Source organism: Argiope bruennichi, chromosome 3 (genome assembly GCF_947563725.1).
Source record: "Argiope bruennichi chromosome 3, qqArgBrue1.1, whole genome shotgun sequence".
Lineage (NCBI taxonomy): Eukaryota > Metazoa > Arthropoda > Arachnida > Araneae > Araneidae > Argiope > Argiope bruennichi.
Window position 1 is genome coordinate 79,949,215 of NC_079153.1, and position 18,049 is coordinate 79,967,263.

Consider the following 18,049-nt stretch of genomic DNA (forward strand, 5'->3'; position numbering starts at 1 on the left):
ACACAGTTAATTTTAGAATTTTTTTTTAATATATGAAGAAGAAAATCTTCTTGTTATAATTGAGTCTCTGTATATTTTAAAAATAATTTTTATTGCTGTTATTTTTATTTAAGATGTGGATGAATGCAGGGAAAGATCTTCAGTTTGTGGTAATGGAACTTGTACAAATGTAATTGGAGGATTTGAATGTGATTGCCGAGATGGATTTACATCAGGTCCTAGAGAAACTTGTGAAGGTAATTTATAAGGAATCCTACTCCTTTATATATAAGAAATTAATCAAAAATACAAACATTATGAAATTTCAATGAAAAAATTATTTTTGAATCAAATTAAAAAAAATTTAAAAGATGCAAATGTATTTATAGAGCACTAATGCTGCTACTACTAAAACACAGATGAACTTAACTAAATTAGTAAAAATATTAAGTTAATATAAACAAAAAGAATCAAAAAAAGAAAAAGAAATTATGAATCCAGCCTGAAGACTTTCTCAAGGATCACTCTCAGGCAGGGATTAAAGAAGGGATTTTTTTTTCTGTGAGGGGTCTGATTTTCGTCCAAAAATATTGACCCTTCATGATCTGAAAATGGAGCATTTAACATAAATTTGAATCCATTAAATCTATTTTCAAAGCTATTATTAAATGCTTGTATTTAACTTTTCATGTTTCTAAGAATGGAATTTGGCAATTGATAAATCATTCACTTTTTCAAGGAAAGAGCTCTGAAATTTTGTACAGTTATTAATTCCCAATGGCAATAGAATATGATAATAAATTTAGAGCTCTTATTTTTCAATTAATATATTAATTTTGATTAGAAAATTATTTCTGACATATGGTGGCATATAGAAATTAATTTAATTACATCAACTATTGGGATATTGATGTGATGCAGTTATCACAAACCTTCCCATAGGAGGCATGTTCCTTCATCGGCAGGTGATGACTCTAAACCATACCATTACTATATCCTCTAAGATGACTTTTTGTACTGTAAATTCATTTTTTTTATTTCCATGTTAACCATACAGATATTAAATAGCTACATATCTTTTGTCTTGGATTTTACCTATTACATTTTCAGAAAAAATGCTCAACAATTTAATTACTATAATTAAAACGATTTTTTTACATTTTAAAATGATGCAAAAATAAGTTTTGTGCAATATTTTCAGGTGTTATTTTGCAAAAATTTCGAAATCTTAGTTATTAATTAATTAAAATTCCTTGAAAGAAAGGCTCAGAGGTGTACATTCCCACTTTCCAAAATATAATTATGCCAAATTTTTTTAGCTGTATTTCAAAAAATCTGGTCTGTAAGATGATTGAACACACTCACACACATTCTCTTTTATTATTAATAGATATTGTAATAATGTAGTTTTATCCATTTTGATGCTTACTAATGAATATGTTGATAATGTTAAAACATTGAAACTCAACTGTCTTATTAAAAATTTATTTTTGATAAACACTGTTTGAAGGAATATAGAGAAGTCATTTAATTGTTTTTATTGGTTCTTTATCTAAATGCCTTTAATTATACTTATAGTGTGTTGACAGAAACATGCTAGACTAAAACAGTACAATGTTTTATTTTATTTCATTGAACTTAATAACTAATATTAGATATTCTTTTGTACATTTATGAAATACGTTATGAAAACTAGTACATAAATAAATTTGTAATTTTTATAATTTTTCAATAATAATATCTTTTAAATCTCTTCTTTGCCATTTGTCTAAAATTTATTATTAGCTTTTAAATATAAATCTTTCCTTCAATTTATTAACCTTCAAATCTACCTAATTGACATTTATATTTCAGATATTGATGAATGTGACGAAATGGCTTCCATGTGTGCTTTCAGATGTCAAAACCTTCCTGGTACTTTTAAATGTACTTGTCCTTATGGATATGCTCTTGCGGCTGATGGAAGACACTGTGAAGGTATGTAGTATGTTTTTCTTCTTCTTTGTTAGAAGTTTCTGTCACTAAGAAGCTGATTCATTCTTGTATGTCTCCCCTTGCAGATCTTGATGAATGTCAAACACCTGCAAATGATTGTAGATTTGCTTGCAAGAATCTTGTGGGATCTTTCATGTGCATCTGTCCTGATGGCTACAGACAAGTTGGAATGGTAGATGATTGCATAGGTTAGTCTAAATTTTCAGTTTTCATAAATTGAAAATATTTTTGAATTCGTAATGATTTTGTAATTATTAATACCTATAGCGATTGCTATGTTGAATTATTAATACCTATAGCGATTGCTTAAAATCAAAATGACTTCATCAATAAAGACCATCAGTCAAATTTATGTTTTACTTCACAATTATTATATAGGTTTTTCTTAATTTCTTAAGTCATCCCTCCATTTGCCAAAAAACAAAGCTAACTTTATTAAAATTAGATATATGCTTGTGTGCATACGACTTTTGCATTTAAATTTTATAGCATAAAAAGAAAAAAATAATAATAATTACCAATTAAATATCCCCATTTGTAATTAAAACTTCTTATAAGTTAAAAAAAACATGCAATCATATCGGATTTCTTCTATACTTTGATAATAAATTCTAAATCATCTTTTACTTTTAAATGTCATGAATAAATTTTTCTCTGTAAAAAAAATCTAGAAACTTGTATATGTTATCTGTTGTTATCATAAGATCAGTCAGACATTCAAAAAGTTAAAAGTGCCACAAGAATTTTTTTTTTCTCTCTTCCCTTGTTTGTCTCTATTTGAACTGATGTTGGCTGAATTATTCATCTGACAGATGTTGATGAATGTCGAACACTTCCTGGAGTTTGTGCAAATGGACGTTGTATCAACACTAGAGGATCTTATCGTTGTGAATGTATCCCAGGTTATCAACCATCAAGAACTGGAAAAGAATGCATTGGTAATTTTTATAAATATTCTTTTACTAATAATGTCTTTTCTGGCAAATTACTTGAAGCATATAACCTATTAAAAATTCTGCATCTTATGTTGAATAAATACTTTAATAATTAGTCTCTGGGGCTGTAAATGCCTTACTCTTCTCTAAACAAAAAAGATTCAAAAAAGCAAATGCTTCTTGTCATTTGTCTTTTTTTTTTTTTTTTTTGAAGGAAATATTTTGAATAAATTATTAACTTTTTTTCTTAATAAAGAAAATAAACCTATTTTGGAGTGCATATTTTTCCTGCTCTTCAGCTTTAGTTTATAATTTGAATAAAAATTCATATGAATTGTGAAATAATCTTCTGGATGACTTGCTTAAACATATTTCTTAAAACAATCCAGATTGAATAAATTTTGAATTTTTAATATTATTAAAAAAATGAGTGTATAAGCATTCTTTTAAGTATGAGTGTATAAGCATAAGCTACATATAAGCATTTCTTTTAATATATTTCTATATTTTTTGAAGAGAAGATATATTGTGGTCCTTAAGTGATACCTTTTTTTTTACATTGCTGGATTTTGATCTGATAATCCCTCATTGTGGATAACAAAATATCTGTAATGAAACTTTACATATTTCTTATGAATGCAAAAAATAGTTCAGTATTACATTAATTTTTTTTATTAATTCTAAAGCTGTGATAGTAAACATTATTTTATTTATACTTTTCCAGATGTCCGTTCTGGTAACTGCTACAAACTCCCATCATGTCCCCGAGATTCTCAAGATGTAACAGAAATGACTAAAGTGGATTGTTGTTGTGGTATGGGAGCTGCATGGGGACCTAGATGTGAGATGTGCCCTCTCAGAGGCAGTCGTAAGTTGTTTTTATAGGGAAGGATGTTGTAGGCATGATTAGTAACATTTAGAGTTTTTTTTTTCAGCAAATTAAATTCTCAAGTAATTTGATTATATATCTACATTATAAAATATCCCATATTGAACCGTTGTCCTATTTATAGAACATTTGAATTAAATGTGAATAAAATATAAGAAATAATTAAAATATGCATAAAACTTTTTGTAAATTATTATAAATAGATTAAATTTAATAAATTAGTGGGGAAATGGAATTTAAAAAATAATTAATTAAAAGAAATCGCTTTAAATTCACTCCTAAAATAATATCAAAGTTTTAATCCCTTAAATAATAATAAAATTATTATTATTCTTAAACAAGCATATATAGTTTTTAGTAGATCATCAGTGTTCTTCAAAACATTAAAAATATCCATGAAATAAATAAATATTACAGACATTTGAAATGTATTTTCCAACTATCCTATAAATAGGATAACGGTCCGATACCCATCTTTTTTTTTCAAATCGCCCATACTTCTAGATCGCATTTCTTGAATTCAGGGAACAATGTATCTTTTTATCTTTTCAAAATAGTGGACAGGGATCAACAGAAAGTAGGAAAAAGTAGAATTTATTGCTTGGTATCAGTCCCATTTGTCAAACAAATTCTTTAGTGTATACTATTGCACATATACTTGTGAAACTTATTTTTAGTGCTTTATTGTCATTCCATTAGTTCAGTTATTGCTTTATTGTAGTTTTTGTTGTTGTAAAATGGTCAGGGACTATCTAACAGCGGAGGAAGCTATTGAATTTATAAATTCTTTATGCGATGAAAAATTTGGTGACAATTATTCCACCGGAACTAGATGTGGTCAGTGACGAAGAAGAAATAGACAGTTCTTTCACAAATTGTAATGTAGATGAAAAATGTGGTGATCCTGAAATTCGAGATACTGCTGGAATTATAGAATTTTTGTGAAATATCTGTGCAGAAATTAGATTTGACACAAAACTACATAAATGGAAAAAAAAATTTTGAACCAAAATTTTTGTTTTCATCATGTTTTTTTTTCTTTTCGAGATCATCAGCATATTGCAGGTACGATATTTGGTAAAAATCCCGTTGAACTTTTTCACATGATGGGTAACGATATGGTATCGCATAAAATACATAAACTAATCAATATACAGCGTAGAAGAAAGATCATTATTTTGAAGTCAACGAAGATGATATCGAAAAGTTTATAGGCAATCTTTTTTACAAACACACACATTTTATCACGTGAAAAAATTTATTGAGAAATGCCTGAGACACTGGCACAACCTTCAGTAAATATAGCAATGTTCAGGAAATAATACAGTGACATACAAAATCACCTACATTTGAATGGCAATTCGACCATCAACAAAGAGGTTCGTAATTACAAAATTCTTACACTTTCAGAAAAACATAAGAACTGCAATAATAGGGAATATTTTCAGAAAAAATATCAATCGATTAAAGAATGTTAACACTATTTTTGAAACACAGTTGTAAGATGCACCTAAAATATAAACCTGTGAAATTTTGATACAATTTATGGATGTTGACATCTTATAATGGATATCCCTTCATTATTATTCCATATCAAAGTACTCAAGTAATTTTATGGAGCCTCTTTTTCTGCGTGTTGTGATATCTTTGCCCTCTGTTATGAAAAATCCTAAGTTTCACAGGATATATATGGATAACTTTCTTTACTTCACATAGGTAACATTAACATTACTCAGGTCAGTAACAATAAGTTACCTTGGTGAAACAATTCCGAGGAATAACATTATACAAAGAGATATGCTGCAGAATAATAAAGAACTTCGTCTCCTGTGAGCATTTATTAGTAAAAAAAAAAAATAGATGGTCGTCAAAGGCGATATTAATTAAAATCTTATTAGGGAAAAAAACTATTACAATTTCAAAAATATGTCATGTTAAACCATGTAGAGATTGTTTTTCGGATTTCCATTTATAAAATCTTTTTTTGTAAGGTAAGTCAAACTTTGTAATTTTTAGTAGTATATTGGACTATTTATAGGACAGTCTGTATTTCAAATAAAATATTAAAAAATATTTAAAACTTTTGCTTTATATATATATAAGACTCTTGCACTGATCATGTCTTTAGAAATTCACGTTTTTCCTGTGTTTTTATGAGTGGTCCAATATGGGATATATTGGTTTGTAATTCAGAGTCCGTAAAAAGACCTTAAATATCAAAATCCCTTCGGGACTCCTGTAAAAGCTGTAATTTTTGTTTCAAGGCCCTAAAAATAGCTCTTCTTTTTCCTTTTCCCCCCCCCCCCCCCCCCTATTCTAAGGTTTTAATTTTACTGTTGCTTGAGCTCCCAAAACGAAATTGTAAACTGATTTATGTACGGTGAAAAATCGTAAATATCGAGGCGAATTGTAACCGGCATAAAGTTTGTAATGATTACTAAATACACAGAGAATAATGAAGTAGTCTAGTTAAAACTTTTGAGTAGGAGGTGTCCGTTGTGTTCTGAGATGGATGCTCAATAGCCATGATGAAGCACAATTGGCTTTAAAATGAAAGTTTGTTGGCAAGTTTTAGAAATCATGAATAGTATTTTCAAATGTTAAAAATTTAATTATGATAACAAGTCAGTTCTCGCCACTCTTTCCAAGATAAGCTTTGGATTCACTGGAGATAAAATTTTAAAACATTTAATATATCTAAAAAAGATATTTTTGATTTAAAATTACAATGTAAAAAATTTATTTTGAAAATGCTAAGAAAATCGTGAATTATATTTTGTTATATTAATCCAAAAAAATTGGCTTCAAATAGTTTGTACATTTTTCAATTTTCAATAACAGTCATGTCACATTTAATGAAAATACAGAGTATAAAAGAAAATTAATAATGGGATTATATATTAATTGAGATTAATTCTTTTCTAAGTTAAGTAGTAATAAAAAATTCTCCAAAATTTCTGTGATGGAATCCATCAGAAACAATCAATATTTTTTTTAATAAACAATTTGTTTATAATGACTTTAATTAAATTAGCTAACATATTTTGAGCTGTTTCTAACTTTTGTAATCTTGTTTAAATTGTATAATGTTTGTTGCAATAAGTATATATTTCAATATGAGTACTTTTTTCTTTTCTTTTAGAAGCTTATGCTGATCTTTGTCCTCATGGTGAAGGGTTTGACAAAGAGGGAAGAGGTAATGTTATGAAAATTTATACAGTCTTTTATTAGTGGAAAGATACTTTTTTATTTATTTGATTTCTAATATATTATTAGATTTATGTTGCAGATCTAAAAGTAGTAAGTCATAGTAAAAAAAACTAACTATTCTTGTTAAAATTAAATTAATCACTACAAATTATGCTTGCAGTTCTTCAAATGGGTTATCATTATCTGTGAAATATATTTGGACTTAGTTCATTGCTAATCATTTGATAAGTTATGAATTAACTAACCTCTGATTTTTTTTCTTGTGATAGATTTATAATTATAGAAATCCGAAATTTATGAACAAATTAAACTCCAATGCTTTATACAAAAAATTAATCACAAGGCTGTTTAAAATCTTGCTTTTTAAAATATTTAAAAAAAAAAAAAAAAAAAAAAAACATCATGGTGAATTGTTAAACAATATTTTCAGATTACAGAAATATGATTTCAACTCTTTGCACAAATTTTTAATCTTTTGTCCTTATTTTTTCTCTAAAAATAATTAGAAAGTCTAAATATATTTATAATATGAGTGATAACTAAGGAAGAAGCATTAAAATGTCACAAGGGGATAATCTTCTGTGCATCAACAATGATTTTCAATTCATTATACTTAAACTATATCAATTAGGACCATAAATCAAGGATAGTTGAGAAACAGCATGATTGTTCTTCTCTTGCAGTGTACTCCCAAAAAATGCACTTGATATATACTAATTTTTAAATTCCAATATTAAAGCAGAGCATAAAATACAAAATTGTAAAACAAACTTTTTAAATGCAATAATTTTAATTGTGACTTTTAGAATGAGGGACCTATCTATTTGTTTCAGATTTTGCATTAAAATAAAATATTTTACTTGAAAAATTGCATTTACTTATTCAGTTTTTTTTTTCTCTCTCTCTTCATAGATGTGGATGAATGTGCTTTAATGCCTCATCTTTGCTTTAATGGACGATGCATTAATACTATGGGCTCATATCGTTGCATTTGTAACAAAGGATATAAACCAGACCACTCAGGAACTACCTGTATTGGTAAGAATTCTTATAACTTGAATTTGAGATTTTTATTTAGTAATTTAACCATAGCTGCATGGTTTCATGTGTTATCAAAGAAATTTATTCAATATTTAATATCTATGAGTACTTGAATATTTGTATTTCATAATTTTACACAATAAAAAAATACAAGAATATTGTTAGTATTGTGTTGTTTATGATTTCAAGAGCTTTTCAGATTACCACCTTGTACTATTTGAAGATAATTCCCCCCCCCCCAGATTTTGTAAGTTTAAATAATGCATTAATGAATATATATATATATATATATATCTTGGTGTTTATTTATACAAGTTAGGCATCATTAATTCAATACACAATTAAACTAATGTTTTTTGTTTATATTTAAGGGGTAGCTTTTATTGAAATGGAATTTGACGGAATACCTTATAACTTTAAAATTATATTTTCATTTGGCATTTTTGCTTAGCTTTTGTATTTCTCCAATTTTTAAACTTAATCAGACTGTAGATGACATTCCAAATGAATACTATCTAACACAAAAAAATTCTAGAAATTCTACTTTTAAATCATCTAATCTCATCTAATTATTTTTATTCATGCAAGGAAATGTCGAATCATGGAATGTTAAAGAGTTCTACATAGGTCTGACTTTAAAGTGTAGTTAAAAAAACTCAGCATAAGGATTTTCACTTGTAATATTAATAATTAAAAATATTTTATTAATAAATAAATCCAAAAATGATGTTTATATGAAATTACATTTTTAAGAGTTTTCTTTTATCTTCTCATGATCTAGTGGGAGGAGGGAAATGTTTGTTAAGTATTTATTGAAGAAAATGGATATTAACTCCAATTATAATTGGATAATTCTTACAGAAATTAATATACTCATTAACAACATTTCCACCATGAAAAATAAGTTATATTTGTCCCTAAGAAGGCTAAATGTTCCTCTTTCACATTTTTTTAGATCTGAATGAATGTGAGCATATTCCTCCACCTTGCAAATTTACATGTGAAAACACAGAAGGCAGCTTTAGATGTTCTTGCCCAGAGGGATATGTACTTGGAATCGATCGCATTACATGCATAGGTATTTATGATTTGATTATATGTTATTTGTTTTCTTTATTCAAGCTGACTTTTAGCTTCTTATATTTCTTTCTTGGAATACTTTTAGATGTTGATGAATGTAAAATAGGACGTCACCACTGCCAGAATCAATGCGTAAACACTATTGGAAGCTATAAGTGCTCATGTCAGAAGGGTTACTCTCCAGATGGTGGTCGATGCAGAGGTAAAGAAAATTAAATAATGTATAAAGTAATTAAGTCAAACTAAAATTATTCTTTTTGGAACAACAAAAAACAGTTGGTATTGATTTGACATATTTTAGAAATATAACAGAAAAATGTTGAATCGGTATAAAAAAATGAAAAATTTGCTACTAATAAAGCTTTGAATACCAACCAAGCTGTTTAATAAAAAATGAAAATTCATTATTTGAATCTTTGACTAATTAGTTGCTGTCCTTTAGATATAATTTACTGCTGTTACTTTGTTTTATAGATTCTAAATCATAGATTAGAAATAACAAACAATATAAAATTTCTAAATAAAACAAAATGAAGCAATTTTATTAACAAAATAAAAATTTATTCAACAGAATGGCCCGGAAAAAAATTTGAGTTCCCTTTTCCTTCTTAACTAAGAATTTTTTAAGCATGTTAATCTTACAAATCTGAAATATAATAAACAAAAAATTTATTCAAACTAAAAAATGCTAATACACTTTATCATTTAGATGTCAATGAATGCACAGATGAACCCAATTTGTGTAGTCCTGTGGGTACTTGCATGAATATGCCAGGAAGTTTCAAATGTATCTGTCCCAGAGGATATAGCTTGGATCCCTCAGGAAAATTTTGTGTTGGTAAGTACAATCTAAGATAATTTAATTTGTCATATGATAGCATTTATATTTTTGTTAAATATTAAATAATCCTTGAGAATAATCTTATGAATAACTTTAATGATTCAAGAATTTTTTTGCTTTGTAATTTATTAATAAATATTGTGATTACCAATAATTAGTTTCTAAAAATTATAATTATGATTTATTTCTATGGTATCTGTTTTTCTTCCATAGACACTGATGAATGTCTCGATGATTCTCGCTGCCCACATGGTTGTGAAAATCTGATAGGAAGTTATCGCTGTGGTTGTCCTGATGGGTACCAGCAACATTATTATTGGAATCAGTGTGTAGGTAATTACAAACTACATATTTATTAAATATTAAACTCTGATTTTTAGTATACGATTGAATGACTTTAATGCATCATTCTTTTTTCTGTAGAGGCTTACTATTTTTACATTTGCAGATGAAAATGAATGTGCTAGCGGTGGAACTTGTGGATCAGCATCTTGTGAAAATACTATTGGAAGTTATTCTTGTAGCTGTCCACCAGGATATATATTTGAGCCCAATCTCCTTGTTTGCATAGGTAAAATTTTCCTAGAAAAAGTTAGTGGCTCTTATAAAAAAGGATTGGGTTAAGTTCTGAAAGTGCCTTTAAGCAATGTTAATTTGGGGGTCTTGTTTTCCCATTCTAACTTCCAAAACTATGTATTTTATCTCTGTGAAAGCAGTTTTTAAATAATACATATTATGATACAGTAAAATAACAAAACATTTAATTCAGGAATGTTATGCAGATAGTTAATTTTTTATAAGAAGATATGGAAGTATTAAATTAACGAAATTTGCTATGAGTGTTGATTTGTGAATCAGTCAACCAACTGAAAATAGATAGTCTAATCAGCAAGCAACTCTCAAAAAATAAATAAGAAGAGTAATTTTCTGAAATTTAAACAATATATGAATTTAATTTGAATGTGTCCATGACCTTAATAAATCGAATGAAGACACAAAAATAGGTAGCCTTGAAAATACTGAAAAAATTATATATAATGGTGTTGAGATCTCCAAAATTACTAGCCAACCTGGATAGTTGTCTGTTTGATAATTGGGACTGAAAGTAAAACAATGCAAGACAGTTATTCTCATAACAAAACAAAATGGATAAATGTGTCACTCATGCTTCTGTTCTTAGAAGATACATGCCTATCAGTTCTATTGATATAATCGTATCGGGCACCAGTGGATGGTAATCAGCAAGTTCTATGTCAGATGTTTGCTTTTGGCATGATAAGACTAATTGCATGATTATTTTTTTTATTTGTACTATGTTTTACATTTTTTGTCTATGAAATAGCTAAAAAAACTCGCAAGTGCCACCGAAATAATTATAATTAGTATTTATTAATAAATAAATACAGAAACAATCTACTATAAAAACTTTACTCCGCCTAAATGCTAGATATTCATTGTATTTTTTTTCCAATTTTTGATCGTTTAAACTATTCATTTATCTATGGCCATACAGATTTGATGGGATAATACTTTTTTTAAAATAGAAACTGGAACAGGAGGCTGCCAGAACGCTCCATGCAGTTTTGGTTGTTCACCTACAGGCCCCCTTGGTTATTCCTGTGGCTGTCCAGATGGATATCAGAGACTAGGACAAGGGTAAATATTTATAGCCAAATTCATCTATTCATTGCATCATAATATTTCAGTTTCAGCTAGATAATACTTTTCATGGACATCAAACATTTCTAAAAAAATTACCTTAGTTCTTTCACTACAATATAACTATTAAATTAATTAAATGCTATAAAATTATTTTGGTGCAGATTCCAACATTTCACATTATTCTTTGATTTTCTATTTAATTTCAGACACTGTCTATCAACAATTCCATCAATACCATTTGGTCTCCCAGGACAGTACGGGGATAATTTGGATAATAATTTATCACTTTTGGGTAATCTTCATGTACCTTCTGAAGGCAGTTACAATACTCCAGGAGAAAAAATTATTTCAACTGAAGGCTGTTACTCTTGTAAATTGAACAGCAACAATCGACAGAAGCGTGATGTATCTAGAACAAGAAGGCATGAAAATGATATCAAAAGGCAGCCAAGTCCAGGAAGACTTGGCCATCATGGTATAAGAAGATTGGATAAAAAGATTATGAACAGATTGGTAAGTTTATGTATCTACCTATATTTTTGTAGGTATCATGAAATTTTGCCTAATGTTATAAGTGAAGATTTGTAAACAAACAAAATGCTATGTTTCTAATGAATTTCCTGGAAATATACTATATTCATTACTCAAATCTTCCAGGTGCCTAATTTAATTACATCTGATACTACTTGCCTTCATTGACTAGCTGGAAATGATATATTAGTGTGCTTATCAATTTTTTTTTTATGCATAATGATATTCATTCAATTCATCGAACTATTTATTTGAATCATACTGCATAAGACAATTATTTACCTATTTTGTTTAATGTATAAATGAATCTCCCTAATAGATCCAATCATGTGACATCACATCTGCATTATGCAGCAGTAACTTATTTCTGACTAGCTGAGTAGGTATCTTGTTATGCGTGGCATGATGAATGGCAGCAGTCAAAAAGCAAAATAACATAAAATAAAATTGTTAAAATGAATTAAATAGCATAATATTGATTTTGTACTTTTTTTCATGACAGTGATATCTCCTAATGAACAGCAGACAATAAAAATTAAATCCAATATCTGAAAATGAGGATGCTCTAAAAAGAGAGTGACAATGAAATTAAAACACTATTAGAATAGAAATTGCTTGAAAAGTTCTTTGTTTTCTAATTTGGTTCCTTGCCAAATCAAAAACTCCCCTGAAAATCTCTGAATTTATCAGAAAAGCAATTAATTAAAAGTCTAAGAACAGTTAAAATACTTTTATTGTTTTAGTTGAGAGAAACAAAGACAAAATTTGAATGCTGGAAATTAAATTAAATAAATAATGTCAGAAAAGCACAATAATTTAAAATTAACTATCGTTTATTCTCTTTGATGGTTCACAGATCATTTTTGTTTCCTGTTATCACTAGAATTTGCAAGAAATCATCTAAAAAGTATTGCATAAAAATTTTTTGATATTAGATTTTAAAATTCTGACTTTGAGATGTAATATGCAACTACTTGTGAACGAAATTTGGATACACTTTCTATATGTAAAATGAACAGTTTATTCCAATGTGAAAATAAATAATTATATGAAGTTATAAAAGAGTATTTTACATATTTCATAAGTTTGTAATACTTATAATGTTTTCACTCAAATTATTAATTTTTTATGTTTTAGGGAGAAAAAACTATTGTTTCAAATTAATTAACATCTTTTAGGTCAAATATTCTGAAGACCTATTTGGGATGGCTACCCAAATCATTTAAGTAAAAAAAAAATTGCTGTTATGTTAATTTTCCCATGACAAATTGACTGGATTAAAAATTAAGTATTAAGAAAATCATAATAATAGGATGAATTTTTACAATTATATTAATTGGAAAAGGGACATTAATAACATTTTTGTAGAATTTTCGAATTCTAAATATAAATTCATTTGAAGCTTAATCATTTGTCTTTAATAGTAAGTAGTACTTAAAAAATTGGTGAGTAATATCTAGAACAAAAGAATGTAATGTAAAAAAGAATCTTTTTAACTTTTTTTATTTCCTCCAGCAACATGCATCACCCCTGAAACGTGTACATCATGCCACTAAGCTATCAAACAGCACAAAGTCACAATTATGGAAATCAGGCCTTCATACAACAGTTTTTGTCCCTCTCAGTCAATTGAACAATGGAATTGATGTGTTAAAAATACAACCAGCTTTGAAATATTTAATGAACAATGAAAAATTTGAAATTGTGGATGGAAATAAGCAGAATTTATTTAAAATTTCTGCAAGGTAAGTAATGTTTTTAGTTCAAAATTGATAGTTTCTTATTGCATTCATTTTTTATAACTAAGTAGAATTGAAAATTTTATGATTTTTTGTTTGTTTCTTTGTTTGATATTATCAGTCTAAATTAGGAAATAAAAATAATTTCAAAATTCAGAAATAAATTACTTTTGATTTTAATTTTATTCTTTCTAAATATTATTTGTATAAAAAAAAATACTTACATGCATCATCCCCACAGGAGAGGAGTGGCTGTATTACATACAAGAGAAAAAATCAAACAACCAGGACTTCACATCCTGAAAATCCTAGGAACTGTACAAAATACAAGTCTCGCTACACCTGTTGAAGAACCATTTCACTTAACAGTCCATTTAGTAGTGAAGTGATGACAGATCTGTATTTGTTTATTATATGTTGCGTTTGATATCAAGTTAGATATAAATACATCAAATATGAACCTCAGTTTGAGACGGATTTTTATAAAGCGCCTTTAACTTAATTTGCAACTTCAAAAAAAAAAAAAAAATTGTCTTTCCCTATTTAATGAAAATATTTTTATGATATTTTGCTATGAACTGTCTATAAAAGTTGTCCTTGTATAGATGCAAAAGATTTATTCCCAGCAGTGTCTTAGAAAATTTCCAGTTGTTAACTTCTCTCATAATTAATATTAATTCAATTTTTATATTGCATATAAATGTCAAGCAATGTTATTTATTTGGTGGAGATACACCTAACATTCAAAATGAAATTGTTTCGGCTGATTCTTTTACCGTATAACCCATTCTTGAGATGTCACTGAAACTATGCTGTGTGATAAATGGTTCATAAAAAATGTTTAAAAAAATTGCTAAATTTCTTTTTAGATTTCATAAAAGTATGCACTGAAAATCAGCTTTTCTTATTCCTTAAATTAAAATTATAATTTATTGAATACTTACATTTTATCCAGACCCAAACAAGTATTCCAAATATTCTGTGATATTCTGAGGTATAATGCATATGAACTGTGGTGAAAATGTTCATGTACATTAAGTGAATATTTTATATCTATTGTTGTCTAAGCGCCAAAGAAATATCAGTCATGCAAAAAGTTAATCAATGAAAATTTTTAACATATCCTGCTTGAAGAACTGAAAAGAGCTCTACAATTCGGCATTGCAATTCTACATGTATCATAATTAACTCCATAAGCAAGCTATGCTGGCTCAGCAATAATTTCATTATAATCATTTCATCATCATTTTTTTGTAAGCTTTTCATGTGAAAAAGTGTACAGTTTTTTGTAAAATGAGTAATTTTTAATAAAGTTATTTATAATCATATGTTTTTCCTTTTTCAATTTGCATAGCACTTTTTTTTTTTTGAGGAAAAATTTGCAAATAGAAATTTACAAACTTAATAATTATTCCAAATATGGATTTACTTACAGGTAAGGTACAAAATAAAACGAAAACCAGTGGAAAAGTACGCCACATTTCATATCTACTCTGGAGTAATGACACCTGGGGAGATAAAAGGGGAATCTTTAGGATTCTCAGCCAGTTGAATGGATATACATGGAAATATTTATTTAATAAGAAAAAAAATGTTAAAGTTTACATACAGTACACAAAAAAATAATGAAAAAGGGAGTGTTTGGTGGGAAGTATGAGAGCAAAAATTTTGATGAAGTTAATATTTTTAATATTTCTTGGAGAAGGAATTGCTTGAGGAAGGAGACAAAACTTTATTCAGGGTTTGGATCTGAGGAGATCAATTCTTCTTTATCTTGCAGAAATTGCACAAGATTTCTTATTTTGATTTTGGACATTTTGTTTCCCATAACGTTGATCCACCAGATTCATTTGAGGTCGTGGGTGGGTTTGTTAAGAAGAAAAGATGTGTGAGGGTGGCAACTAGTGACATAATGAAGTAGATTGCCCACTTCAATGTAGTCACAGTGATTCAATCCTTTAACATGAAACCATTTGAAGTATGATGGGAAAGGGCCATGGCTGATTGCAAAGATTATATCTAGCATGTTCCAAGATGCTGGGTTCAAAAAGACTTTGGGGATAATTTGATGTTTCTACTAGTTGAGCCATTATCCTATTCTTCTTGCCATCACTATAGGCTCAATTTATTTAATATAATTTTAAGATGGCTTCTCGGAATGGGATATTGAAAGGGGGTACCTGTAGAAATGGCTTATTTAGTTAAGGAATTTGCAGCTTCGTTGTCATTATGGCCAACATGTGCTTTAATCCATCCTAACTCAATAGAAGGATGGCAGAATAGAATGGCTTGAATATCCTGAACAATTGGGCTTGAAGAGGAAAATGAGCAGATCGTTTTTAAACTGGACTCACTGTCGCTCCAAATCTTAGTATTATGGTCGAATTCGCTAGTCCATTCACATGCTTCCTTAATGACCAACTCAGCATGAAAGACAAAATTCTTTTCATTCAAATTGCCGAGCCACTGAAGAGTAAATTGGTCGTTTTGGAAGACACAAAAGGCAAAATCGGGGGGTTTTTTCCTTCGATATTAGACCCATCTGTAAAAATATCAGTCTTGTTTGTAGGTTGGATTTCTTGTGTGACAGAAATTCTGTCTTCAAGAAGGAAGTCTGAAGGAAAGATTTTCGTAGGGAAGCATTTGATCTCAAAGTTCTCGGGATGGAATGTTAAATTCTGGAAATGGCAAGGCAATTGAAGACGACTTGCTCTAACATAAGTTGCTTCTGCTTCCACTTTAATGTGAAGAGGAAGAATTCCTTCGATGATTTGGAGTGTTGCCGTAGATGTTGTGAGTAATGCGCCAGAAATACTGAGGAGAAATTTCTTCTGCATAGAGTTTAGGATTCTTTATTGTCGAGATGAGAGAGGATAAGCTCAAGCTGATGCTCCATAAAGGATCATTCTCTCGGCAATGATAAAGTAAAGATGGGGCCTGAATTATTTTTTCAATCCTCATGTGGAGCCAGCAATTCTTTCGATATAAAAGAGTCACCTTTGTTTTGATGTTGATAAGGTGTGGGATCCAATTATTCATGGTAACACCGAGATATTTTAAAGATCGTTGACATTTGATTGTCACATTATTCCATTTAATTGTTGGTCCATTAACTAATTTGCTAATCAAGATATTGCATGTTTTTTTCTTCAGAAATTTGAAGGTGGTATTTTTCGGTTCAGCGCTCGATGATTGAGAGCTGGGTCTTGATTGAGTCCTGGGCGGCTGATTTCAATTTCGCTCCCAGTGATTCATCTACAACAAAAACAAAGTCATCTACAAATGCCTAGAGATGAATGATTTTCCGAAAGAATTTTTGCAACTAAATACTAAAAAATTGGCCCAGACCAGGAGACTTGCGCGCAACCTTTGTGTTGTGACTAGGTGGCAGTGCCTTGTGATGTTTCAAAAAGGACTTCTCTATTTTTAAGGATATCTTAGTTTTTGAATTTAAATTAAGTTTATTGAGGCTGTTACGAATGGGAAAGTATTCATAAGGTCCCACAAAGTGCTCTTATCACTGTTTGAAATCATGATTTTTTTCGGTTAATTGCTGGATTGTATGACCTATGGACTTTCTGTCCCTAAAGCCACATTGGTTTGGGATGAAGCAGGTCATTTACTCTAAGGTGATGAGTAAGTCTCTGCAAGAGGAGTTTTTCAAGAGTTTGCCAATGGTGGGAAGAAAAGAGATGGGGCGATAAGAACTGATGTTTGTTTTGTCTTTACCCATCTTGTATAAGGATAAGCACTTTGTCTGGATGCGCCCATAGCGTTGGTACTTGAGGCACCTCTCACCAAATATTCTTAAATGAAGTGCGTTTTCTAATTTATGAGAACCTTATGCAAAGTTTTGATATACTTCGGCATTCTTGGAATTACAAAGTGACTGCAGTCCCCTCTTCTCTTAATTCTAAATCGAAGTTTCAGAAAATCTTTGCGAAATTCGATGGCGATCTCCAGTATTTTCAACGCCTTAGCATCTGCCAGTCCATTTGGGATATCATATATAATGCAATTCTGAAATCTGGTTGATGGTGTTTTTTTTTCTTTTCTTTTTTTGCATTCGACAGTTTCAGCTAGCTTCTGATTTTCTTGAATCATCTGGATTAATTTCTGCGCTCCGGGTAATCGACTACGATCTCTT

General features: G+C 29.0%; 1 protein-coding gene across 2 annotated transcripts in view; it reads left to right on the plus strand.

Annotated features, from left to right (window-relative positions):
* The window catches only part of LOC129962517 (fibrillin-2-like), a 286,239-nt gene extending 271,011 nt beyond the window's left edge, over positions 1–15,228 (plus strand). For both annotated transcript variants that reach the window (XM_056076268.1, XM_056076269.1), the window contains 16 exons: positions 114–236; positions 1,834–1,956; positions 2,040–2,162; positions 2,787–2,912; positions 3,634–3,777; positions 6,941–6,994; positions 7,921–8,046; positions 9,005–9,127; positions 9,215–9,331; positions 9,839–9,967; positions 10,184–10,303; positions 10,419–10,541; positions 11,515–11,626; positions 11,839–12,145; positions 13,679–13,908; positions 14,144–15,228. In XM_056076268.1, coding sequence (XP_055932243.1) covers positions 114–236; positions 1,834–1,956; positions 2,040–2,162; positions 2,787–2,912; positions 3,634–3,777; positions 6,941–6,994; positions 7,921–8,046; positions 9,005–9,127; positions 9,215–9,331; positions 9,839–9,967; positions 10,184–10,303; positions 10,419–10,541; positions 11,515–11,626; positions 11,839–12,145; positions 13,679–13,908; positions 14,144–14,291 — 2,228 coding nt within the window. In that variant the 3' untranslated portion in view covers positions 14,292–15,228. The remainder of the gene's footprint in view (positions 1–113; positions 237–1,833; positions 1,957–2,039; positions 2,163–2,786; positions 2,913–3,633; positions 3,778–6,940; positions 6,995–7,920; positions 8,047–9,004; positions 9,128–9,214; positions 9,332–9,838; positions 9,968–10,183; positions 10,304–10,418; positions 10,542–11,514; positions 11,627–11,838; positions 12,146–13,678; positions 13,909–14,143) is intronic.
* The last annotated feature ends 2,821 nt before the right edge of the window (positions 15,229–18,049 follow it).